This window comes from Dermacentor andersoni, chromosome 2 (assembly GCF_023375885.2).
Source record: "Dermacentor andersoni chromosome 2, qqDerAnde1_hic_scaffold, whole genome shotgun sequence".
Lineage (NCBI taxonomy): Eukaryota > Metazoa > Arthropoda > Arachnida > Ixodida > Ixodidae > Dermacentor > Dermacentor andersoni.
The window spans coordinates 17,443,237-17,470,304 of NC_092815.1; the positions used below are offsets into that span (position 1 = coordinate 17,443,237).

At 47.6% G+C, this 27,068-nt stretch overlaps 1 protein-coding gene across 6 annotated transcripts in view; it reads right to left on the reverse strand.

Annotated features, from left to right (window-relative positions):
- Positions 1 to 27,068, reverse strand: part of LOC126542835 (mediator of RNA polymerase II transcription subunit 12-like protein) — a 232,660-nt gene that overhangs the window by 193,776 nt on the left and 11,816 nt on the right. For all 6 annotated transcript variants that reach the window (XR_008615000.2, XM_055077484.2, XM_055077485.2 and 3 more), the window contains exons 8-9: positions 19,012 to 19,122; positions 6,538 to 6,692 (exon numbers count right to left, since the gene is read on the reverse strand). Coding sequence is in view for 5 of the 6 variants with exons in the window: in XM_055077484.2 (XP_054933459.2) it covers positions 6,538 to 6,692; positions 19,012 to 19,122 (266 nt within the window). In the remaining variant the exon portion in view is untranslated. The remainder of the gene's footprint in view (positions 1 to 6,537; positions 6,693 to 19,011; positions 19,123 to 27,068) is intronic.

Below are 27,068 nucleotides of genomic sequence, written 5' to 3' on the forward strand. Positions count from 1 at the left end.
GCGATGTTGAAAAGTCGAGAGATGGAAAGAACACAAGGGCTGGAGTCGCTCATGGCAGTGGCCAGTGGATCTACTGGGTATCTGGAGAGGCAGTCGACATCCTGGTGCAAGTGGCCAGATTTGTAAACGATGGTACATGAATATTCTTGAAGTCGCAGTGCTCAACGACCAAGGTGACCAGTGGGATCTTTGAGAGAGGACAGCCAGCAGAGAGCATGGTGGTCAGTAATGACGTTGAAGGGTCAGCTGTAGGGGTAAGGGCGAAATTCGGCGATGGCCCAAACAAGAGCGAGACATTCTCTGTCTGTGAATAGTTTCACTCAGCAGGGGAATGAAGGCGACTGGCATACGTGCAGTAATGCAGTCCTGACTATGCTGGCATTGGGCAAGAACTGCGCCGAAGCAGTGGCTACTGATGTCGGTACGGATTTTCGTAGCCGCAGATTCGTCAAAGTGGGCCAACACAGGTGGTCATGTTAGTAGTCCAATCAGCAGTAAGAAGGCAGCCGCATGTTCAGGACCCCAGGAAAAGGTCACGTCTTTCTTAACCCTTTCGCTGTCGGACCTTTCTGGCCATGACGCACCCCCAGTGTCGGCTTGGTTTCAGGGAACGAGCATAACAGGGAATGAACATAGCAATTTATTTTTTATTATGATTGGTATACAAATAGCATAGTCAATGCAATATGCACATTCAGTGTTCTGCAGCTGTTGTTAGTAAACATCATCATCATCATCAGCCTGACTAACATCCGTTTAACATCCGAATCTGACGATGCGGAACTCATCTCTTCCTCGCATGAGACGCTGTCCGAGTCCAAATCCGAGCTCGGCTCATATTCTGAATCGGAATTGAGCCACCGCTCCAATGAGCAGACAAAGGTCCCACGCGCTCAGCCATTCGAAAGTAACCGCGCGCAGGGAGGATGCGCTTTCAGTCGCCCGCACAACGGAGAGAAACGGGACGTTGCGTGATCAAGAAGACAGAGGGAGATGGAAAAAGGCTAAACAAAGTTCCAAGGGCTTTACGTTTACTGCTGCAAGTAGGAAGCGAGGGTGCGGCGAGAGACCGAAAGCAGCAATCGAGTCACTCTTTTCGGAGAGGCAACGGCGCATGCGCCTGAACTTGACGCGCCGTAGCAAACATACCAACAGAAGAAAAATAGAAACCTTCAAACCAGCGGAGATGGCAGAACAGCCCTTGAACCCATAACTACACGCGCACGACGCATGATCCACCGAACGCGGAGCCACCGCGCCACTCAGCGAAGAGAAAGGGGAGAGTGGCAGTCGCACCGTACTCTTCAATACATGTACTACACAGGTCGGGGCGAATATACAAACTTGTAGAAAGAGTCAACAGATGGCGTGGCCAGTTTAGGAGCGCCAGCTTTGCGCTCAGGCGCGAAATTTTGAACGCACGATAGAGAACGTACCGGTACGTCAGTGACACTGTAGGGGGAAGCGCGATGACGTACCGGTACGTCTGTGACAGGGAAAGGGTTAAAGGGCCCCTCCCCAGGCCCCAAAGCAAATTTTGGTTATATGCTGGATGTTGTTACGTCTCCTCTAGGAAGCATTCTGCCGCCAAAATTTTTCAAATTGGTTCATTAATGGCCAAGATAGAAATATTTCAGTGACGCGAAACCATGATTTCAGCAGGCGGGCTCCACTGCCAAGCAAGACGCTCTCTCCACTCACCCCGTCTAGCCTCCGCAAGCGAAATTCCTTCCCTGCGTTCTCCCATACCTGACCTTGAGGATCGTGTGACGCATACGTCACAGGCCCCACCTTCATTTTTTTTTTTTTCTCCTTGCTCTTTTTTTTCTTTTTTTTTTTTCGGCACTACGCATTTCTTCTGACGGCATCGCGCACGAGCTGTTGTCTCGTTCGCGCAGCGCACGATTTTGCGCGCTGTGCACAAGGAAACATGACTAGCAGTATAATTCAGTGCTACACGAATACTGAGGCAGAACAAGCAGATCGCAGAGCATGATCACGCGCTAGAACATGGTAGAAAATGGCATAGTTTCGGTACCTGCGCACATGACCGCAAGACCGTGGAAACAAACAGATGAAGCAGAAGTACATCTCTTGCTTCGATGCGAAGTAAAAGAAAAACATGCAGACATTCTGTTCGTGTGTTTTATTATTTCTCTAAACTTCAATTCCTCAATTCAAGCAACAGATCACAGAGATAACAGATGTTGTCTTGAATAATTCTCGTAGTCACGTGTCACCACGAGCGACGTCACACTGCGGACACGAATACGTAGGCGGAGGAACACAAGAACGTCACCGTCCAGCTTGGAGCGCGGCGGCCACGAGGAGAAGGAAAAGCGGCATTCGGTTTGAAATTTCAGATCTTTCCGCAGCGCGTAGCGATGCGATACTTTGCAGGCACAATCGTTATCGTGCAATGTATTCTCTGCGCTTGTCAGCTCAAAATGGCCAGACCTGGTGAGGTGCCCTTTAAAGGAACACTAAAGGAACACTTAGTCGACGTGGCCTGTTTTAACTACCATTCCAGAAACCTCACGATGCTTGTTTCACCCCAAGAAGAGACTTTGTTTATGAAAAAATTGCATCTGCAGGGTCTGAATGCCTTCTTCAAAATTCAAATGTCCCACCATCCATCCGGGGGAGTGGTGACGTTGCATACGCCATCACCACCCTTTGCTGCCATCGGGGGGGTAAAAACCCGCCCCACAGAAGGCACTACCAAGCCAAGACATAGTGGTGGATTCACCGCTGCAGCTGCTTTTTGGTCAAGTGGCATAGACCGTTCAGGCATCCCGCAACATCATATGGCAGTCAAATTCTCTGCTACTTGCAGTTTGTGTGAGTTTCGCGAGCCATCAAAACCAGCAAAGCACTGCGCAATAACGAAACTAGTGAAACGCTAAAGCGTGGGCAGCGCGGAGTCAAGCGAAAATGAAACCTTTTGACTGCCCACGTCGTCGTCAAGGGCAATTTCCACGAGTTCTTTTTCTAAAATATGGAATAGAACTGGACAAGTAGCATTTTATTTTGTCCTTTAATACAATACAAGGATGTTTCTTGCAATTAATGGTTGAGTACTAGCAAAAAAATTTAACTGAGCAGTGCTTTCGTCATCGGGCAAGTGCTTAAATGTCCCTGGGAAGCCTTTAACCATGTCCTGCATTTACCTCAATTTCTCGATTATTAAGGCTCTGTTTGCAAGATTATTAATGCCTTATAAATTCTCGAACGCTAGTCTATCACTTTAGCTTGACTTCATATTTGTCTTTAGTGTACCTTTAAGAAGGCAGGTTAGGGGCCGTGCTATTTCTGCGAGATCTTTCACAAACCGCCAAAAATAAGAACAAAGGCCAAAAAAGGAATGGGCGTCCTGAGTAGAACGAGGTGCCGGAAAGTTGGTAGCGGAGCTAACTTTGGCAGGGTCTGTCATATCGACAAGATGGCCAAGTATAGTGATCTCTCAGTGGCCAAAGCAGTATTTGGCAGAGTTAAGTTGAAGACCTGCATTGCGAAGGACACGTAGAATAGCAGAGAGTCTATGTAGATGACTGGAGAACGTAGGCAAGAAAATGACGTCGTCATCGAGATAGCACAGGCAACTAGACCACTTGAAACCCCAAAGAAGGGAGTCCATCATTCGTTCGAATGTTGCTGGGGCATTGCACAAGCCAAATGGCATAACTTTGAACTGGTAGAGCCCATTTGGTGTTATAAAGGCTGCGGTCTTCTCCCTGTCTTTTTCATCAACAGCGATTTGCCAGTAGCCGGACTGAGGGTCTATAGAAGAAAAGTACTATACGCCATGCAGAGTCGAGGGCGTTGTCAATTTGCAGCAAAGGGCACATGTCCTTTTTAGTAATTTTGTTTAGATGCCGATAGTTGATGCAGTACCGCCAGGTGTTGTCTTTTTTTCGGACAAGCACCACAGCGGATGCCCAAGTACTCATAGATGGTTCGATGATGTCCTCGGCAAGTATTTTCTCGACCTCCGTTTCAATTACGCGGCGTTCAGTCGCAGAATCTCGGTAAGTACACCGATAGATAGGAGTGGCATTCCCAGTGTCAATGCAATGAGTCACAACTTTTGCCTGGCTCTAATGGGGCAAAGCAAAATCGAAAACGCTGCTGTAAGCAACTAGCAAGCGACAAAGGTCGTCAGACTGAGCAGCCGAAAGGCCTGGGGAAATCAATGCGCCAAAACGGGCGTCAAATGAAGTATGCTGGTGTCAGGGCTTCCAGAAGACTATGGGGCATCAATAGTAACGGCCAGAGGGTGGTGCGCACCTTAAGGCGCCATGCTGCCCAGTGTGATACCTTCGGGAAGCAATTGTGGTGTGCGTCCAAAGTTAAGAACAAGGATACATGCCCGGTTCGCAGAAACAGTCACAAAAGAGTGAGGGAGGGCTACAAGCCTCTTCAAAAGAGTGTCGAGGGAAGGAGAGATCACGTAGTCGCTGTCACAAACCGTGGGATCTCAGGTCAGTGTGACATACGTCGCGATAGCTGGTCGAAGGCAAATAAACTCAGCGACACATAAACGCGGTGGTGACTCGGTGGTCAGATGGGGAACAGAAGGGAGTTCCAACAGTAGAAAGCCAGAAGAGCAGTCGATGAGGGCAGAATGGGTGCTCAGGAAATCATGGCCGAGGATTACTTTATGTGGACACTGGTGCAGAATGGCAAATATAACTGAAGTCTAGTGGCTAGCAAAGCTCACATGCGCAGTACACATGCCAACGATGCAAGATGTACTGCCGTCGGCAACACGAACAACAGGCGATGCCGCGGACATCAGAACCTTACGGAGATGATGAGAAAGGCGAGTTCTCATAGCCAATAATTGCACCCTCGTGTCTATGAGTGCCGAAACAGGCGCACCGTCCACTTGTATGTCCAAAAGAATTTGTCGGGTGGCCAGGGTTAACAGAGGATTTCCGAGTCGATAGGCCAATGCAACATCACCTCTGGGAGCTGCGCTGGTCAGTTTTCCGAAGAGGGACGGCAAGGGTATGGCAACAGCAAGCCATGGGCAATTGGTGAGCAAGAATGGAGGTTCTGTGGGGACGGCGAGCGATGGTCGTCGCATGGAGTTGAAGCAGCAACATTATACATGTAGTGTGGCAGGTCATTGCGGCCATGAAAGGGCGAGCACCGACTCTCTTCCAGGCAGTTTGTGTACGCGGGACGAGGAGATGGAAGCCAACCATAGCGACAATGGCAGAAAATATGACCTATCCCAATGCAGTCAAAGCATACTGGCTTGTCGTTATGTGCCACGATATCCAAGATAGGTCGATTATGGGCAGGGAGGTTGAAAGTAATTGCTGACTGTAGGGCTACTTACAGCACAGGTGGGACGGATGCCTGCATTTGCCAACTCTTTGTGTACGACAGCTTAAATCAAAGATACTGCCGGGTGGGACTCATCATAAGAACAAGCCTGAGGAACCGACAGAGACCCAGCCTCAATCTCGCACCAGACAAGACACAGCAAGTTTTCGGTACCAGGTGGCTGGATGTCTTCACACGATGAGGTAGCAGCGATATTAGGGAGCCGAACAAATTGTTGTGAGGCACAATAGCTCTTTGCCTCTTCAAAGCGTCGGCACTCTCATATAATGTCGTCGACGGTCGAGCAGTCCTTGTACACCAGTAAATTAAAAGCGTTGTCGGCGATGCCTTAAAGAATGTGGCTGACTTTGTCAGCTTTGGGCACCTTGTCGTCAACCCACCAATACATCTTGTATGGACACAACGTACAGTTCAGAAGATGTTTGGGCCCAGCATGAAAGTTCCTTCTTGGCAGCTCACTGGCACCGAATTGGCGTCCCAGGAAGTTCCTGCAGCTTTTGCTTGCAAGTGTCCCGACTGGTCAATTCCTCCACATGTGTTTAGAACCAAACACCAAACACCTATTCCCTCGAGGTAATAGATGATGTTAGCCAGCATTATAGTCCGGTTCCACCGGTTGTTCTTGCTGGCTCATTCATATTCAATTAACCAGTCTTCGATGACACGGCGTCAGTGCCAGAGAAGGAGCCACGATCTCGAAGTTGGGTCAAGACAATCGGTGTTGTGGTAGCCAAAGTCAAAACAGTGGGCCTCTCAGTCGACGTGGTCGAATGGCCCACAAGATGTCCACTGCGAAGTTCCGTGATGGGATCGTGATGTACCCTGCACCTGCACCAAGATGTTACGGGGAGATCTACTGAAAAGGGGGTCTTTTACACCATGTACAAGGAGTCTAAAAATGGGGCCACAACAATAAAGACTGCGGACGATGGATCTCACTTCATCCTCCTCTTGTCCGCTCTACACTTCAGCATCTTCTTGTACATCAGCAGGACAACTGGCTCATAACAATATGTAGGATCGCCCTCCCTTTTGATTCTCTTTTACTAGAAGATGTTGTAATGTGTACCATATATTACCCACCGTGCAGTAAGAGGCTAAAGTGAGAGAAAACATTCACCTGCACAAACACTGATTGCAGTCTGTGACATGACACAACCAAACTAACTTTAATTTACTCACCCGCCATTCGTTGTTGAATTGGCAGTTAATGTGACTGGACTCTGGCTCCTTGGAGAGCTGACTGTGTAGTCAGCAACCAGCTGACTTAGCTTCTTGGAACAGTGATGAGCCAGCCGCCGTGACAGCAGCTCAGAGCGAGAAAACTCGCCCACATACTGGTAATAGAAGAAAGAGAAAAGCAACAACAATATTGTCTGAGAACGTAGGGAGAAATTTAGCTCAAATTCACGAGACTTGCTTTGCACTGGCACTTCAGTAAGCATAAATTTCGAAGCACACAGTACACTCGTAGCTAAAATAGCGTTAAATATTCACAGAATGCATGTTAAAAAAAAACAGCATGCAGTTGTGAGCAATATTAGCAAGAACCACAAAGCCAGTTCTAAGCAACAATTACTCAAGATATGTGAATTTGGACCTTCCATCTTAGGTAGCAAGTAGCTTTTCTGTCAAAAAGTGTATTTTGAAATCAATTACGGTATTCTCTAAATGTCAATGAGGTATGAAAGCATGTGACCTGTTGGAGCAGACTTGCAACTTCAGCCTCCCTATAATACTGGTGCCCTGCCGAACACATTTAGCATAGCCAAAGAATTCTCCTCCACTAGTTTCAGCTATTGGCTCAACAGTCCTTGCGCATATTTTTGTAAAGATTGAGCATAAATAAAGCAATCCATTTAAATCCAACACCCAGCATGGTTTTTGTCCACTTCCACAGAACGCAAGATAGCTGCCAGTGACTGATGTCTTCACAAACCTTCGTTGGTGTACCTCAGTCGTTTCTGTCCAAATGTCAGATGCACTTTCTTTTTCTTAGTTTTTTCCAATGAATAGTGAAGAGGTCACAGTGTGTGAAGCATTAGAAAACCTTTACTTGATCAGTGTATCCTTTTTATCTACACTTCCTTAACACAAAGTAATATAGGCTAGAACAGTTTCTTTGTGCTGATTACAAACTGACAAAGCGGCACAAACAAAATTGCATTGACCAGTAGACTGTGGGGTCCCCTGACATTTGTCTTCCCACACAAATTCTCCCGTCTTCTGAAATTCGGTCTCCTTGCATGACAAACACATGATAGCAAAAGCCAGTGTCATAGCCACGCAGCTACGCCAAGAGATGGCGCAAGTGTTCCGATGGTAGCACCACCTGACAGCGTAAACAAGTCGGGCTCGAGCGGAACTGCCTCCTCTTCAGCTGCGGGATGGCGTTACCTACATAAAATGATATCAACTATTCGCTCATCAGTGCACTTCACGAGGCTGTCACATATTTTAGCAGCTTTGGAGTGCACATCTAACAGAACACGATCGCCCTGACACACTTCTTTCTGTGAGGCCACTCCCACAACTGACTTAGGCATCGAGGTAGAGCAAGGACAAACATTTACTCAGTAACCTTGCCTGGTTAGCTGAAATTCTATACAATGTGTTCCAGTGAGGAGCTATTCTTTGTACTTATATTGACTAGCTGGAACTGCAGTGTACAAGGAGTAATACTAAATGCCCTTGTTGTATATATGTACGTACTACTGTGCAATTTGTTGACTAGAGCATTCCATACCTCACAAGATATATACCCTGAGTGCTTCATGTTTAAAATTAACTGATTGATCTGGTTGAGCAAGTCAAAGCATTCCTTTCCTGAAAAATCCCAGGGGAATTATTAACGCCTTTCATCCACAGAGATATATTGCACTAGGCTTGCGTGGCGGTAATACAAGAGCTTTTTTTTTTTTTTCAAGCTAAAACGAAGTGGATAAAAAATACTGGGGTAACAAGAAATATATCAATGTACACAAGTGATTGCGAAAGCTCTAGATAAGCCGAGTGGTTGCATTCCTGCATGATGATCACAAAGGTTTAGGCATTTTATCATACTATAAAAGATATTGCTTCTCTTTGTTGGAAAATGTGACCGCCTATGCCTTCAGTCAGACCACCAAACTGGTCTCAATCTCATCATGTCAACATGGCAGTAGAAATGTGATAGAGTCAATGATGATGCCATTGCATGCTCTCAACACTGTCACAGTTCAATTTATTTCTACCCTAGAGCTTGAGTGTTCTTAACGTCATAATGTTGTGCAATATTCAGAGTACAGTTAAATCGATCTCACAGGCAGGCAAAGAAAAACCAATGACGAGATTTGGCATAGCAATGCTCGAAGAATGGACAATATGCGAAATCCTATAAACAGCCTTTCCCTGGCACCTAACTTCCCTTAACCAAGATGGCCGAGGTCATGCTAGTAGCACTTTTGAAGCTGAAAAACACATTTGGAAAGATTGGATAGTATAACGAACGGAGCGTGGGAGAGATGGCGGCACCACCCCACACATTGGCATGTTATTAAGAGTGAGATTCACCACTTTCGTTATATCAGACAAGATGTGTGGAGCAGCACATTTGCCGATTTGGCATATCTCTATTGAAGATGAGCTTCGCAAAATTTAAAGGTTGTGAAGTACTAGTTAAATCTTCATTTCTAAAGATGGTTTAATTCAAGGCCAAGCGAAGCACAATTGTTCACAGCGTGACTTTCAGTGCAGCAGATATCTAACGCAGTTTCTCAGTGTCCTAGATGGCAGTCGACGAAGTGTCATTGTTGTACAATCATCATCATTGTCGTGCTGTCATCATCATGCCACAGTTGCAGTCACTGGTGTCATGCCATCACAATCGTCCTGCTACCGTCACCATCCATTGTTCTCGTGGTGTCACTGAAATGCTGCGAACGGCTTTGCCCAATAAATGACTTAAAGGGACACTAGAGGCAAATACTAAGTTCACGTGGACTGTTTAAATGCCGTTCCAGAGACCTCGCAATGCTTGTTTTGTGCCCAGAAAAGAGTTAGTTTACTACAAAACTGCATCTCAAGGGTCCAAATACCTTTTTCGAAATTCAAATCTCCTGCCACCAAACCAGGGGAATGGTGACGTTGCGTACACCATCACCACCCTTTGCTGCCATCGATGCGTAAAACGGCGCCCGACAGACAGCGGTACCAAGCCAAGACAGAACGGTGGATTTGCTGCTGCAGCTGCTTTTCGGTCAAGTGGTGTAGACCGTTCGGGCATCCCACGACACCATATGAAGTTCAATTTTCTGCTACTTGCAGTTTTTGCGAGTTTGACAGGCAGCGGTACCAGGCTAAGACGGAGCGCTGGATTCACCGCTGCAGCTGCTTTTCGGACAAATGGCGTAGACCGTTCGGGCATTGCATTACATCACATGAAGTTGAATTCTCTACTAGTTGCAGTTTGTGCGAGTTTCGCGAGCCAGCAAAACCAGTGCAGCACTATGCGATAACGAAACTACTGAAATGTGTTAGTGTGGGCGGTGCGGAGTCGAGTGAAAATGAACCTTTCGACCGCTTGCATCGTTGTCAAGGGTAACTTCAATTAGTTCTTTCTAAGAATGAAATATAACTGAACAGGTAGCATTTTATTTCATGTTATAGTACAATACAAGGATGTTTTTGCAAGGAGTGGTTGAGTACTTGTGACAGAATTTAACTGAGGAATGCTTTCATCATCAGGGAAGAGCTTGAATGTCCCGGGGGAGTCTCTAATCATGTCCTGCATTTACCTCAATTTTTCTATTATTAAGGCTCTGTTCGTGATAATATTGGCGCCTTAAAGGGACACTAAAGGTTACTATTAAGACAACGTGGCCTGTTGAAATGCCATCACAGAAACCTCGAAACGCTTGTTTCGTGCCAAGGAGAGACATATTTTAAGAGAAAATGCGTTCTGAAGCGTCCGCGTACCTCTAGCGCAGTTCAAATCGCCCGCCCTCCGATCGAGGAGTACTGACATCATGGTCTCATAGTGACGTTGCGCCATCAGTGAGTAGAACAGCGTCCGCAGACGGCGCTGCGGCTTTTCTGCGCAAAACGCAAACGCGCGGCCAGAAACAGAGCCAAGACAGAGCCGACAGCAGAGCGAAAGCGGGAGTATGGTGGCTAGCGGAAAGAGAAACGAATTACGTCCAACGGCACACGGAGAGTCCGTTTTCGTTAAACTATAGGCTGCGGCAAGCTCGCAGCGTGGTCGGCGTGGTCTGTGAGAAGTGACGAGCCTTTTCGCACTCGCAACAGGGCATAAAAGAGTGCGAATCGACGCAAAATTCGGCCTAGAAACGTGCTTCGCCACAGCCAGGGCTCAATACGACCCAAGCTGGCACAAACCAGATGTCGTTTCCCGCACTGCCACCAGGCGCCGCTACTATACCTCAAACTCCAGCGCAAGACGCCCAGAAGCTGGTACTTTATTCTATGACGCAAACTTCGACGCTCGTCGCAATGGACCCTGACACCGACAGATTGGCTCGCGATGGTGGGCTCAACTTCAGCGATTTGAGCACCGGCGAGCGCGACCTGCTGCTGAGGGCTCGCACTGCCGGCGTCGTTGCGTACTACGACGGTGGCCTCGACACCGGCTCTCCGGAGCGGGAAAGCAACGAGGGCTTCCCACGACATCACATGGACGTGGCATTCTCGCTGCTTGTTCCAAATGAAAGTTTCGCGAGCCAGCAGAACCCTCACAGCACGACGCGATAACGAAGCTACTGAAACTCCAAAATGTGCGCGGCGCAGAGTCGAGCGCGCAGAGTCGAGCGAAAACGAAACCTTTCGAACACCCATATTACTGAAGGGTAACGTCAAAATGTTATTTTTCTTAGAATCGAATAGACGTAGACAAGTAGCATTTTTTTCCGTCTTATAATCGAATGAAATGATATTTTTAATACGAGTAGTTGAGTATTAGTAACACAAATTATGAGGAGTGCTTTCGTCATCGGGCTAGTACCGGAATGTCGCTGGGGGGTCTCAAATCGTGTCATGCATTTACCTCAATTTCTCGGTTACTAAAGCTCTGTTCGCGATTACATTGACGCCTTAGACGTTCTAGAACATTGCTCTACCACTTTAACTTGAGTTTTTGGTAACCTTTAGTGTCCCTTTAAAGATTCTTGAGCACTAATCTATTACTTTAGCTGGACTTAATATTTGCCTTTAGTGTCTCTTTAAGGATGCCAAAGGTGCCTAGGTCTGTGTGTGGTTCACTTTTATTTTCTTCCCCCCCCCCTGGTGGCAATCCAGCAGGTATCAATGAACGCAGCCTGTATGACAAGCAAGCACTGAAAAAAATCCACTCTGCACAAGAAACATGACAATGCCAATCAACACAGGCAAAGTGCTGTCACTGCCAAAACAGCCCATGCCTCATGCACCACACACTATTGGGGGCACGAGGACATACCGTAGCACCGCCTGGTGAAATTTTTGGGACGCGAAATGAAAAAAAAGTTTTATCCGCGTATAATACGAGTTAGGAAAACTCGAGGAAAAGATTTATTTAAATTGAACTCTGCACTTCAATCGCTGTCTTCCTCAGCTGTGCTCTCTTCGGATAGTTCCTTGTCAGGCATATCTTCCCAGAGGTACTCGTCTTCTGTGCCACCGAGTGTGTTTGAGATGCCACACTTCTTGAATGCACGACGCACAAAGTCCTCTGGTATGCTGGCCCATGTGTTCACAATCCGCTTGCATAGCATGGCTGGCGAAGCCTGCTTCAGCCACCCGGTCGGCACCACTGCAGGCTCACCTGAGCGCATCCAATCTGCATAACACTGCTTGACCGCGTCCTTGAACGGCTTGTTCAAGCAAACATCTAAAGGCTACAGCTGAGACGTCATCCCACCCGGAATAACAACGAGTTCAGTGCCGGATTCTTGCAACAGCCTCTTCGCTGAGTCGACCAAATGGCAACGAAATGCATCCAGCACGAGGATGGAGGGGAACGACAACAGTGCACTGGGCCGCCTACACCAGACAGACTTTATGTAGTCGAGCACAAGATTCTCATTCATCCAGCCTTTCTCATGGCATCTCACGACCACATTTTTTGGCAGCTCCTCACCTTTAGGCACTGTCTTGCGCTTGAAGACGATGTAGGGTGAGAGCTTGAGCCCGTCTGCCGTGCACGAGAACATGATGGTAACTCGCGTTTTCTCGGTGCCAGTGGACAGAACATAGAGCCATATTCGTGCACAGTGAAGGGCGATGGCATGTCCAGATAAACCGGCATTTGGTCAGCATTGCCGATTTGCCCTAGCTGTAAGTTCTTGGACTTGCACAGCGAAATAGCGTGGCGCTGGAAAGCCACAAGTAGCTTTCAGGCAGCGATTCGGGCAGCTTTTGCAAAATCAAAGTTCGGCGGCGTAAGGAAAATCCAGCACGGCACATGTAGCGATAAATCCAGTGCTTGCTCGCTTTCAAGGCGGAGCTCGGTGGCCCTTTTTATTTTGCAAGCTCCTTAGCTTTTGCCTGCATAAGCACCACGCCCAAAGCTAGATGCGCAGCTCGCTGTTGGCGTACCAACTCCATCAGGGCGAGTTCGATTTCTGGGAATGTCCCGCTCTTCGGGCTGCAAAAGCTTCTTCACGTTCCGCTGCACGCAAAAAGGGATTCCGTCTGTCGACGCCATCCACAAATGCTTGCCTCGTTGATGCCAAACTGCCTCCCGGCCGCACTGTTACCGAAGTCCTGTGCGGCTAAAATAACCTTTCTCTTGAAAGCAGCTGAGTACTGTTTTCGTGGTCCGGACACCTTGGTCCTTCAATGCGGAATAAAAAAGATGCACTTCGCGAAGCATGGTTTGCACATGTGCTGTCAAGGTGCACATTCAACAATAAAGAAATGATGCTGTAGTCACACAGCAATAACGAAACCAAGCCATAGCCCCGCAGCAATAAGGAAGCCAAGCCGTAGCCACACAGCAATAACGAAGTCAAGCCATAGCCACGCAGCAATAACGAAACTAAAACTTCTAGCCCAAATTTCTGACTGAAATTGTTGTTTGGATCCGAATATAGTACAAAGCGAAAATTTAAGAGACTAATACAGTAATAGGAAAAAAAAACACGTATTATACGCGGGTTTTTACGGTAACTCAAGCGGCCGACCGCGAGAGGAACACATGCAATCGCAGCGAGCCAGAGCACTCGAAAGCCGCTAGCTCCCCTAGTGCTGCTCTGTGCCAAGTGAATCAGCCTCCGCATTTTTCACTGTGGGGATGCGCGACTCTCACGCATCCCCTGATATGCTGTTTTCCCGCACGGCTCGCATGGCCTGGCGCCCGCGGCGGTCGGAGTGGTACAAGCGCGGTGCGAGAGATGGCGCGACTGTCACGCCGCGGCGGGGTTACTCGGGCGCCGAGAGACAAGGCGCGTCCTCTTTGGGTTCGGGAAGCGAGCGGGACGGACGTGCCGCCCGCGCGTGCGCCGACCATGCTTCTGCGAGACCGTCTCGCGTGGCCGCCTTGGACACCGTTGGCGTGACCGTACACGCGAACGACCAGACGTTGGGATCCAGCATGGGGCGAACATATTCGCTCGGTGAGTCAGACTTCTAGATTTGTCGCGCGCCCATCGGCATGTTTTGTGGATAGCAACTCGGCTAGCAGGCATTGATCTATGGAAAGTGCAATAAATGCCCTTGTAACTGTTTGCACTACTGTGTTGTCATTTCTTTGTCCCAAGAGTACGGAGGAGAACCCCATATCTCCCACATCACTTATGCAAAGTCACACCAGGTGTCGCTACCAAGCCTGCCTGTTCTGCGTCTTAGTGTTCATTTCTTATTTTTATTATTTCGTTTTGCCCCCCCCCCCCCTTTTTTTTAAGGCTTGTGTGTGTTAGCCTGCCACAGTAGCAGGTGTGTGAACGTGAGAGCGGACGTGACAGAAGTGTTAACTTCAGCAGTGTATCGCACGATTCTCACTATGTTTGTTTGCTTTGAAAATGAGTTTGGTGAGGAAGTGCAAAGTTTTGTCTTTCGAGGACTAACTTTCAGTTGTGAATGCGGTTGCAGTGGGCAAGAAGAAGGATGTCACTGCCCAGTTCACCATCCAAGCCAACATCCCGCCGACTATCTGGAATGCAGAGGAAAGCATCTGCAGTGCAGTGGAGTTGGGCACAAGATAGAAGAAAAAAAGGATGAAGTTGCCGACTTACATCGATGTGGGCAAAGCCATGCTTACATGGTTTCTGGACACATGGGCACGAAACGTGCTCATAAGTGGTGCGATCTTGCAGCAGAAAGCGAAGGATTTTGCATGCATACTGGGCCACGGGGATTTCAAAGCTATCAACGGCTGGCTGCAAGGATTTAAAAGACAAAACAGAGTCGTCACGAAAATCATTAGCGGTGAGTCTGCTTCTGCCGACAGCGATGCTTCTGCATCATGGGTGCCTGAGAAGCTGCCTGGTGTTCTGAGCCACTACAAGGCAGCAGACGTCTACAACAGTGATGAGACGGCTCTGTTTTTTCAGATGTTGCCAAATCACACACTTGCGCTTAAAGGAGAAGACTGTGATGGCAAGCAAAGCAAACTTCGCGTGACAGTTTTGCTTTGTGCCAACAGCGAGGGCAATGGCAAACGAATCCCGTTAGTTATCGGGAAAAGTGTACAGCCCAGATGCTTCAACAGATAAAAGTGAATGCCAGTTAAATACAGTGGACTCTCTTTAAATGGAACTTCAAGGGACCAGAGAAATTGGTTCCATTTATCAGGAGTTTCATTTACCGAGAGGCATTGCAGAGAGCACTGCATGAATACAAAACCAACCAACCATGAGAACGGTGTTCCGTTTAAGCAGCAGTTCCGTTTAAACTATTTCCATTTATCGAGATTAAACTGTATGTGGCCAATTCTAAAGCGTGGATGTCGCGGGCAATCTTTTGCGACTGGGTGAAAGAGTTCAACAAAGACATCAAGCGACGAGGCCGCCAGATCTGCTTGCTGCTCGACAACTGCTCCAGGCACCACGTCAACGGCCTTCAGCAAATATCGAGTTGATATATTTTCCTCCTATTTGCACATCCCTGATACAGCTACTAGACAACGGACTCAACAGATTCAAATGCTGCTACCACCGTCGGGTGATAGATAAGATCCTTCAGGACATCCATTTTGAATGACAGACAAAGAAAAACATACCATATTTATTCAAATCTGGGCCGATAGCTTGTTTTTTTAAATCATACATCAAGCTCTAGGGTGGGCTTAGATTCGAGGATTTTAAAAAACGCGCCAGTTTGTAATTGAAAATGATAAATATGGTGCATAGCTAGCACCATCTAGAAAAGTCAGTATCGCAGCCGCTACTAGCCCCGCCAGTAGCTAACTGAAGTACATGAGTGACATCATCATTTTGACCTTTGTCGTATAGGTATGGTGGCTACGTATCGGCATGCGGCATGGCATTATTGGCACAAAACAGGCAATGCCACAAATGAAAAGTTCTGCTAGCCGCAGGGGCATCGCCAAATTTTCAAGCCCGGCGGGACTTCAGCATCGCTGAGAAAAACTACCATCATTGGAGGGGGCAGCGGGAGACGCCTTTTGCGTGTGCCACAACGAGGAGATGACAACGATAAAGAAGATAAGCGCACAATAACAGAGAGGAGCTGTTCAGTGAGATCGCGCCACGTTTCGACGCGTACGAGGCGTGCCGCACTGTCTACGCATGCATGGGGATGCGGACGCAAGCTTGCACACGTCCGCAAGCGTACGAGGCTAGCAGTGATGACGACGTAGAGGGAGCTGGGCATGTTCATATTAAATAAATACTGTTTTCATTTTGTGAATGCTGTCCTCACTTTTTTGCTCGGCTTACATTCAAGGTAAGGTTTCTTTATTTTTTCTGGCTTCGGACATTCGGGGTTCGGCTTAGAATAGGGGCCGGCCTAGATTCGAGTCAATAGAATACGGTATATCAAGCGATCGAAATGCTTGCTGCGTCATGGCAGGAAGTTGGAACCCAGACCGTTTCAAATAGTTTTGCCAAAGCCCAAATAAAGGTTATTCAAGCTGGTATCTGCGACGACGAAGAGAAGCCTGAAAGCCCAGCTGATGTCACCGAAGCGTGGGATGCGCTAGGTGTGAATGGTGGAGTGCCCGACGACGTCGAACATGGTATATTTTTTTATGCTGACAACAGTGCCGTTATCTACCTGAATAAATGTCAGATGCGGCGCTTGTTGAAATCATGCAAGATCGCGGTGACAAGGAAGGTGCATCAGAGGCAGATCCGCTGTTAGCTATGCCTGCCATGAGAAAGGTGATAGACGCATTGGACATCTTGCGTCGTTCCATCGGTGCAGCCCTGCGGATGATGAAGCCACATTGCTTGAGTTAGCTCCTTTGGAGCACTGCTTGATGTCCTCAATCATGCAGAAAAAACAAGCTAGAATCACACAGCTTTTATTGCGAAAGCAATACTGCTCGAGGTTGCCGCTCTTGGCCGTCGCCCCTGAGAATCCACCATTGACCTTTAGCGTGACCTATGTGTAACGTCATACCAGCTGTGGAAAAGCGGGGCCCCAACTCAGCTCGTCGCGATCGTCCCAGCGAATCCTCCATGCTGCAGCTTCGCGCCGCTGCCGCGAGGGGCGCTCGCTGTACGTGACGTCACACCAGCTGTGGAAAAGCGGCCCCCCCAACTCGGCTCGTCACAGTCGTCCCAGCGAATCCTCCACGGTATGTCGGATGATGTGTATAAGGTGAAGCTGCAACGATGTGCTGCAGCTAAGAAGCGGCGGCGTGCGGAAGAAACGGATGAAGAGCGGGAACAACGTTTAGCTAAACGGCGTGCATATTATGCAGCCAGGTGAATGCGTTCAACATCTCTTGATCTGGGTGCATCTACAAGTATCATGCATGCTCTCAATGCAGACGCGACTTTGGCGACACCTGATCGTTCGACAGCAAGCCTTATGGATGCTTTAAATGGCGACGAGACTGCATCTACACGTTTGATGAGCAGTATGGAACTCTACAACCTGAACAGAAGATTGCTTTCGCAATCCACTAGGCTTAGCCAAGCTAAGCCTCTGCCAATTTTTTTCTCCTGAATATTAAGAGGTGAGATCACCTGAAGTGAAATCAGTGTCATTTTGGTTTTGTTTTTGTATGTTACTCCCCAGTTTTCACATGAAAGTGCACATAATGAAAACCTGTATATAATGAAATATTGCGGACTTTTTTCAATTTCGTTACATCCAGGTTTAACTATACTACCCCGCATCAACGAAATTTGCTGTAACGTAACCCCACATATTACCTACTTACGCAAGGCTAGCAGGCTCCAAAATGTGTTCAAATGCAATTGCGTTGCACTAAAATTGAGTGAAATACCACCACACTACACTTGCATGTGCGCCGTCATTTTTGTTTACAAAAACAACCAAGCGCCGGAAGTGACCACGTGTGCTGGAAACAAGCCATGGCTGCCATCTTGTTTGCTGATTGCTCGTTTGAAGCAGCATGCATGTTGTTACCGACATGTAATGATGGTTTTTGCACACCTAGTGAAGTGCGTATTGTGCGCCTTGGTGAGAAAAGTGCACCAAAAACAAGGAAATCCCTGCCCAATGGAAGTGGAATTGTTTATGGCACTTGAGATGGTGGTCGCAGCATAGAGTGCCACGCATCAGGCTGTGATTGAGCAATCATCTGGGAATACACATCCCTTGCTTCTAGAATGATGGTTTTGGTGCCAAGCGACAGGCATCGCATGCAGATTCGGCGTCGGATGTAGGTTTGCACGAAGGGGCCATAATCTCGATCGATTGCCTTCGGGTATACGAGATGCAATCACTTTCGCACTCAGCACCGGATGCGTCGGCACCTACGGGCGACAGCGTGCGCTGGAGAAATGCGACTGCCTGTGTAGGGTGCCGGTGCTCTGCGTCTGGTGCCGAGTTAGGCAAAATCTCACAAAAGTGATCTTATCTAGAAAAGAATATGACCGACAGTACTGCTCCACGGCACTGCTGCCACTGCTGATCAACACATGTGGTGCACTCTGTACTGTAGGCAATGCAATTCTATATTCTCTAATAAAGCTTGCCAAAGTAGGCTAACGGAATTTGGACAGTAAAGTTTCATTCTGCGACGCATCACCTCTCAGTACTGTCTCATTTAGCAACAACTAAATTCTCGCGTAAGCAATTTTTTCCGCGTTCCCTGCCGATTTGGTTATTGCGAGGTTCAACTCTATTAGATAATTTTTTAAACTACTCTAAGCATAACAAATATAATTTTCTTGGCTGAACGAATTTTTCTGATTGTTAAATTTTTTGGACTACATTTCGGTACCTCTAAGGTCTGGAAAATGAGCCAGCAACTATACATGTTCTATAGTTATATAAAAGGTTATAAAAAGTTAAACACTTGGTTATATCGAGAATTTCTTATACTGAAGTTTGTTGTACAGATGCTTAACTGTTTTTATTTAGCTAAGCTATCCAAACTGAAACTTCACTTCGGCAGTTCAAAGACTCTACTATGTGTTTTGCCTGAAGTTTCCAGTACTTAAATAGGTGTTTTGAGGTAACAAAGTCAGTGTATCAAAAATCATACGTTGAGCATTGTGGAGAAGCTGCAGAGCTGCAACTGACCTGTAATGTGAGTGGCATGACAAGCTTCAAGATGGGATCATCTGGACTCTTGGTCTTCTCAACCAGCTCCAGAATCCAGTTGAGAAAGTCCTGATGATCCAGAAGCCCTTCCTGCCAACAAAATACAAAAAGTATGCAGTCGAACCCCCAATTATAACGATCCCAGATATAATGATCTATTGGTTATAACAACATTTTAGTGCAGTTACAGTTTTCCAACCTTCTCTATGGAAACTACTTCCAGATATAACAAACATTTTTTTAAATCACCATACTGCTACAATGAATGCTTCGAACCCGGTCACGGTAAAAAATTGGCTGTGGCTTAGTTGCCACGAAAATTCCATTGTTATAATCGATAATTGTTAAAACCGGATTGCATGAAAAAATCAAAATAGGGGGATGGCAGAGCTGACCTTAGCAAACTGTAATGGCGGAGAGGCCACTGCCCCTCCCGACCACCTTCCTCCATCCGGCTGCCGATTGTGCTCGCTCATTTAAGTGCTTCCTGGGCGCTCCGATCTCATGTAACAAGCCGCGGCTGTTGGCGTTAAAGAATGGCACTGCTATAACTGCAAAGAGGGGTCTCGGGTGGCAAGCGAAATGCAAGCACCGCCGAGGCAGTGCTTTGGAGGGCCCAAAAGGGGCCTTTTAAGAAATGCGAGGAGGTTGCCGCGGCAGCCTGTCAGCTTTAGAAATCCAGAAGAAACGCTGAGGTGAGACTACCACAAACGTCTACCACGTACGTTGCACTGCATTGCATGAGAAAACCCTATGTCCGTCAGCCTTGCCGACATCGTTCTCCAAGGTATCCAAGTGCTCCACGTAGTGCAGCGAAAGAATCCTCGCGAAAACAAAGCCTCGGAAGGACTGAATCATCTGCCGGGCTTCCTGTGAGGACCACGTTGAGGCAGCCTGCCCTACCGTGTTATCGCTGCCATTGTCACCGTTGCTATCCAATGCAAGCATGTTCGCAACGATCGCCTCATTGGTTAGAAGCACTTGGTTTCCAGATCTATAGCCATGCACTTTCTTTTCACCGGCAACGTCATGCATTGCCGATTATTAGCAGGCAGGTCAGTCATCTTCCGTTTCAGCGGCGAGTCAAAAGAGGTTGAGGAGCCATATGGCCAGGAACGATTTCGACGCAACCAACAAAGACAAATATGGGCAATTACTCTGTTTGCAGAACTGCACTGAATGAGGAGCCAGCTAGCAAGATGGGAGCAGCGCAGTTGGTGCAGTTCATTCGTGTTTCGGAGGATGGCACGGCGTAGCGATATTGGCGCAGCCCATTCGTGTTCGGAGGGGTGGAAAGGTGATGGGAGAGAGGCGCATGGAGAAGGCTGGAAAATGAGCGCACGGTGGCCATTCGAGCAGCGGGCCATCGTACAGCGGCTCGAATTTCTTGTTTTCTTTTCTTTCTTTTCAAGGATTTCGCATTTCACTACCTTTCAGCTTGGACACCGAGCGGCCAAACTTCATCGTTATAACCGATAATGCAGCATCGGGGCATTGTAGTAAGCGGGTTATTTCACCATGCAAAACATACAAAAGTTGACGGTGCAGCAGCTTCTCATTGTTATAACTGATATATTTTAAAGGGAAGCTGAAAGCTTTCCAGAAAAAATAAGTGAAGAGCAGTACGTCATGGTTTTCAACTCTCTGAATCCGAATATCGCATTGCAATTGAGCGAAAGAAAGCGCAAACAGATTTTATTTCGACGAAAAGTGCAGCAGCAGACTCGGGGTAGCTCGCGCGCCTCGTTTCCGCCTGTGATTGGTTGGGCACCTCGTGACGTCAACAATGGTGTTCGTCCGGACCGACTGCTGCCGCTACACATCAAGCACGGTGCAAGGTAGTTTGGTGCTGTTTTGCTGAGACGGTCATGAAAAATTTAGAGAGCTTGCGTTTCTCTGAAGAGTTCAGCGTTAAGTCCGAACCTTGCGAGAGCGACCTTGCGCGCGACGGTGACGGCTTCGAGCGACAAAACAGGCCGTCGCTTGAACAGATCGCTCGTTGTTGTCGCTCGATCACTAGTTTCTAGAAATCTCGCTCGTCGCCCGAAAGTGCCATTAGCGACTAGCCAATAGTGCAAAGCCGGAACTGGATGTACATAACTTAAATACTACCGTTTGTCACACGGAACGAGCAAACTATTGAATTTTACACGTGCAAGAATAAGAATCTAGTGCAAGACCCTTAGAAATATTTTATGCTCCTTTTTACAGTAAAATACATCAATTTAAATTGATAAAGCACGCGTCACGCTAGTTTCGGCACGTATTATGCTGCCCTCATACCGGGAAGTCGTCGCTCAAAGCTGTCGCTCACGCGGAGTTCGGCTTGTAGACGACGAGTGAACACGACAGCAATCGCCTCGCTTGTCGCTGTCGCGTGCAAGATCACTTGTATGGGGTTTATACTTTACTCCCTACATGTACGAGCCGATTGCGAAGAGCCGGCCTCTCCAAGAAGCAAAAAATGCTGGTGCAAGCAGTGCTTTCCACGCGAACGAAGGCAAAGTGTTAGCATCTCCTCATGTCGGAAATGTTCTTTGGCGAGTATGTTTTTTGCTAAGCTGCACTCGGCGATCCAGTGAGTACGTTTCCGGGCAAACAACTGTAGTGTTATGTTCCTGCATGCCTCCTCGTAGAACGTAAGCAGTGATGCAACCTTCGGCATTTGTGCACTACCCCAAAGCTGTCGGCAATCTACACAGACGGTTTAACTGCAGGAAAAATTTACCAGCTGTTGTAGCAGCTGTTGTTGTAGGCGTACAACTCCTGCGGGACCCGCCATGGTTACTCAGTGGCTATGGTGTTAGACTGCTGAGCACGAGGTCGCGGGATCGGATCCCGGCCACGACGGCCGCATTTCGATGGGGGCGAAATGCGAGAACACCCGTGTACTTAGATTTAGGTGCACGTTAAAGAACCCCAGGTGGTCGAAATTTCCGGAGTCCTCCACTACGGCGTGCCTCATAATCAGAAAGTGGTTTTGTCACGTAAAACCCCATAATTTAATTTTTAATTTAACTCCTGCGAGGACGGTAGAGTATCCGCCTCCCGTGCAAGAGGACCGTGATTCAAATCCCGGTGCCGCACAATTCTCCACCGGAAAATACAAAAAAAACGTGTGTTGAGAAAATTGCACAAACAGGCCTGGAGTGCGGTCTGATCCCGGTGACCAGAACCGGTAACGCACTCTCTCACCAGAGCAGGATTGGCCACCCTGGTGCAGTACTTGGCCACAACCTCCTATATGAACACAACAATCAAACTCCGGCCCTCAGTCCCCAGCAGCTGCGAAGCAACTGACCACGGCGGCGGTCAGACCTCCAACGCTGCAGAGGGTGCTAAGAATCCCTGGCTCCGGACAGGCCGCCATTGGAATATGAACCTGGCAACGTTTAACCCTAGAACGTTATCTAGTGAGGCGAGTCTAGCAGTGCTATTGGAGGGAAGTTAGGAGGACAAAAGAAGCGTACACAGTGCTAAAAACCAGGCGTGTCCTGTGCTAACGGGGCTTAGTGGAGAGACGGAAACTAGGAGTCCGATTCCTGATTAATAAGGATATAGCTGGTAACATGCAGCAATTCTATAGCATTAACGAGAAAGTGGCAGGTCTTATTGTTAAACTTAATAAGAGGGACAAATTGAAGGTCGTACAGGTCTACGCCCCTACATCTAGTCATGATGACCAGGAAGTCGAAAGCTTCTATGAAGACGTCGAATCGGCGATGGGTAAAGTCAAAACAAAATACAGTATACTGATGGGCGATTTCAATGCCAGGGTAGGCAAGAAGCAGGCCGGAGACAAGTCAGTGGGGGAATATGGCATAGGCTCTAGGAATAGCAGAGGAGAGTTATTAGTAGAGTTTGCAGAACAGAATAATATGCGGATAATGAATACCTTTTTCCGCAAGCGGGTTGGCCGAAAGTGGACGTGGAGGAGCCCGAATGGTGAGACTAGAAATGAAATCTACTTCATACTCTGCGCGAACCCTGGCATCATACAAGATGTAGACGTGCTCGGCAAGGTGCACTGCAGTGACCATAGGATGGTAAGAACTCGAATTAGCCTTGACTTGAGGAGGGAACGGAAGAAACTGGTACATAAGAAGCCAATCAATGAGTTAGCGGTAAGAGGGAAACTAGAGGAATTCCGGATCAAGCTACAGAACAGGTATTCGGCTTTAACCCAGGAACAGGACCATAGTGTTGAAGCAATGAACGACAATCTTATGGGCATCATTAAGGAGTGCGCAATAGAAGTCGGTGGTAACGATGTTAAACAGGAAACCAGTAAGCTATCGCAGGAGACGAAAGATCTGATCAAGAAACGCCAATACTATATGAAGGCCTCTAACCCTACAGCTAGAATAGAACTGGCAGAACTTTCTAAGTTAATCAACAAGCGTAAGACAGCGGACATAAGGAACTATAATATGGATAGAATTGAACAGGCTCTCAGGAACGGAGGAAGCCTAAAAGCAGTGAAGAAGAAACTAGGAATAGGCAAGAAACGGATGTGTGCGTTAAGAGACAAAGCCGGCAATATCGTTACTAATATGGATGAGATAGTTCAAGTGGCTGAAGAGTTTTACAGAGATTTATACAGTACCAGTAACAGCCACGACGATAAGGTGAGAGAGAATAGGCTAGAGGAACTTGAAATCCCACAAGTAACACCGGAAGAGGTAAAGAACGCCTTGGGAGCTATGCAAAGGGGGAAGGCAGCTGCGGAGGATCAGGTAACAGCAGATTTGTTGAAGGATGGTGGGAACACTGTCCTAGAAAGATTGGCCGCCCTATATACACAATGCCTCATGACCTCGAACGTACCGGAATCTTGGAAGAACGCTAACATAATCCTAATCCATAAGAAAGGGGACGCCAAAGACTTGACAAACTATAGACCGATCAGCTTACTGTCCGTTGCCTACAAACTATTTACTAAGGTAATCGCAAATAGAATCAGGAATACCTTAGATTTCTGGTAACCAAAGGACCATGCAGGATTCCGTAAAGGCTACTCAACAATAGACCATATTCACACTATCAATCAGGTGATAGAGAAATGTGCGGAATATAACCAACCCTTATATATAGCCTTCATTGATTACGAAAAAGCATTTGATTCAGTCGAAACCTCAGCAGTCATGAAGGCACTACGGAATCAGGGTGTAGATGAGCCATATGTAAAGATACTGGAAGATATCTATAGCGGTTCCACAGCCACCGTAATCCTCCACAAAAAAAGCAACAAAATCCCAATAAAGAAAGGCGTCAGACAGGGAGATACGATATCTCCAATGCTATTCACAGCATGTTTACAGGAGGTATTCAGAGACCTGGAGTGGGAAGAATTGGGGATAAAAGTTGATGGAGAATACCTTAGCAACTTGCGATTCGCTGATATTGCCTTGCTTAGTAACTCAGGAGACCAATTGCAATGCATGCTCACTGACCTGGAGAGGCAAAGCAGAAGGGTGGGTTTGAAAATTAATCTACAGAAAACTAAAGTAATGTTTAACAGTCTCGGAAGAGAACAGCAGTTTACGATAGGTAGCGAGGCACTGGAAATGGTAAGGGAATACATCTACTTAGGGCAGGTAGTGACCACGGATCCGGATCATGAGACTGAAATAACCAGAAGAATAAGAATGGGCTGGGGTGCGTTTGGCAGGCATTCTCAAATCATGAACAGCAGGTTGCCACTATCCCTCAAGAGGAAAGTGTATAACAGCTGCGTCTTACCAGTACTCACCTACGGGGCAGAAACCTGGAGGCTTACGAAAAGGGTTCTGCTGAAATTGAGGACGACGCAACGAGCTATGGAAAGAAGAATGATACGTGTAACGTTAAGGGATAAGAAAAGAGCAGATTGGGTGAGGGAACAAACGCGGGTAAATGACATCTTAGTTGAAATCAAGAAAAAGAAATGGGCATGGGCTGGACATGTAATGAGGAGGGAAGATAACCGATGGTCATTAAGGGTTACGGACTGGATTCCAAGGGAAGGGAAGCGTAGTAGGGGGCGGCAGAAAGTTAGGTGGGCGGATGACATTAAGACGTTTGCAGGGACAACATGGCCACAATTAGTACATGACCGGGGTAGTTGGAGAAATATGGGAGAGGCCTTTGCCCTGCAGTGGGCGTAACTAGGCTGATGATGATGATGTAGCACGCGTAGTATAGAACCTTCATCAGCGCGCCATTCGCATGCTACTCATAACCGGCGAATTTCGTCGGCTATGTCAGTTTCTTTATGTGTGCGAGAGAAGGGGGAGCGCAGCGTCCTGGCGTGAGCCAGCTTTCCAACACATGCAAACTTTACACTTGCACTGCGTTATGGTAGCTGCATGCAGGCTGTTTCACAATACACATGCGAATAGAAAATTCGCAGCGCTTGGCAATTAAACCTGCGTCAAGGGTGGGACATAAACATGCACCTTCTGTTCAGCGTGCTATCACGAAGGAGAACCCAAAGCATGCATTATTGATAAACTCTGGTAGTAATCGTCGTCACGGAAATGATTAGAGTACAGCACAGTTGTTCTTGAGCGCTTGAAGTTCTTTCGCTTCACAGCAGCCTCCCACTTAGCTGAAAGCTTCTTGACTTGCGGGAACTAATGGAACATCGGAACATCGTCGCGGCTGCTGGTGTTCGTGCAACCGTAGGCTGCACAGAACGCCGGCATGATCGGCCTACAAGTTCAATTGATGCTGCACACGTCAACTACCACTCTACATACACACAAACAAAGGAATGTAGGGTCGAGCGAAGCAGATTAGGACTGCACGCACACAGAAATAAGCATGGTCAGGCACGGGTGCGGAGACTGCGAAGGAACGAAACACCAATGCTGACGTCACTACGCCGCGGTTTTCAGTCTCCGCTCGCATCGTCAGCGTCAGCAGCAGCACGCAGCTCTATGGGGGGCGGAGCTACAGCGCAATTTTAACTGACGATTACATCGCTCCTAAGTGAAAAATCACCCCCAAAATTTTATCTGCAATGTTTATAAGATTCCCGCACCCGTATATGAGTGCCTCATTGAATTCAACAGACTCTTCAGCTTCCCTTTAAAACCGGTATCATTATATAAGTGGGTTCGACTGTAATAGCAAGAGGACACAGCATAGCTGCGGGTACACTTTTTCCTTTGCGGCGTGTTGTGGGGAGCCATACTCCCGCAGCGACGTGCTAGCGCCACCCCTTGTGTATTTTCGCCCTTGACAAGGAAGCCTCCTTGCTTCCCGCGCCACATTGGGACCGTGTGTTGTGCAGTGTTGGGTGCCACCAAAGGCAAATAAACCTGTTTCCGTTAACTTAGGGCAACATTGTGTTTCCTAGCGTGTGCAACGCTTGGCGCTCTTTTGCGGGCCAAGTGAGTGTGCGCGGCAACTCGCTACATTACGCAAGGCTCCCTAAGCCGGAAACCACAGTGGTCAGTACTCCTGTGAGATACAAGGCCTAATATGCATTTGTTGATTTTTTCCTTTGTCCACCTTCCAATTCCGTGACATTTAACACTTTTACTGCAGTACAGCATTAAGCTATACTCGTCGCAACACGAAGCCATACATGCACCCGGACCAGCCCCAGCTGATTTGAAGTGGCAACTAGCCCACATTGACCCTTACCCCCGTATTCAGAAATGCATCTTAACTTGGACCCCACGCTTGATTTGATTTAAATGACGCCTGTTGTGAACGCACCGAAGGAAACGCAATAAGCGTCTTGGGCGTGTTCTCACCAGGAGTCGCTTTTATTAAGTCAAGCATGGGCTTCAAGTTACAATGCATTTCTGAATACGGGGGTTACGAGATGTGGTAGATGACTAGTGGTTCCGCATAAGATACCGTATTTACTCGCATAATGATCGCACTTTCTTGTAAAAAAGAAGTTGAAGCAAATGCAGGGGTGCAATCATTACGCGGGTTAAATTTCCCACGAAAAGAAAACATTTTTTTTTTCATCCCAAGTTTGCTGCAGGATGACAACGGGTCAACAAATAGGCACCTGCCACTGTAACAGTGCGGGACAC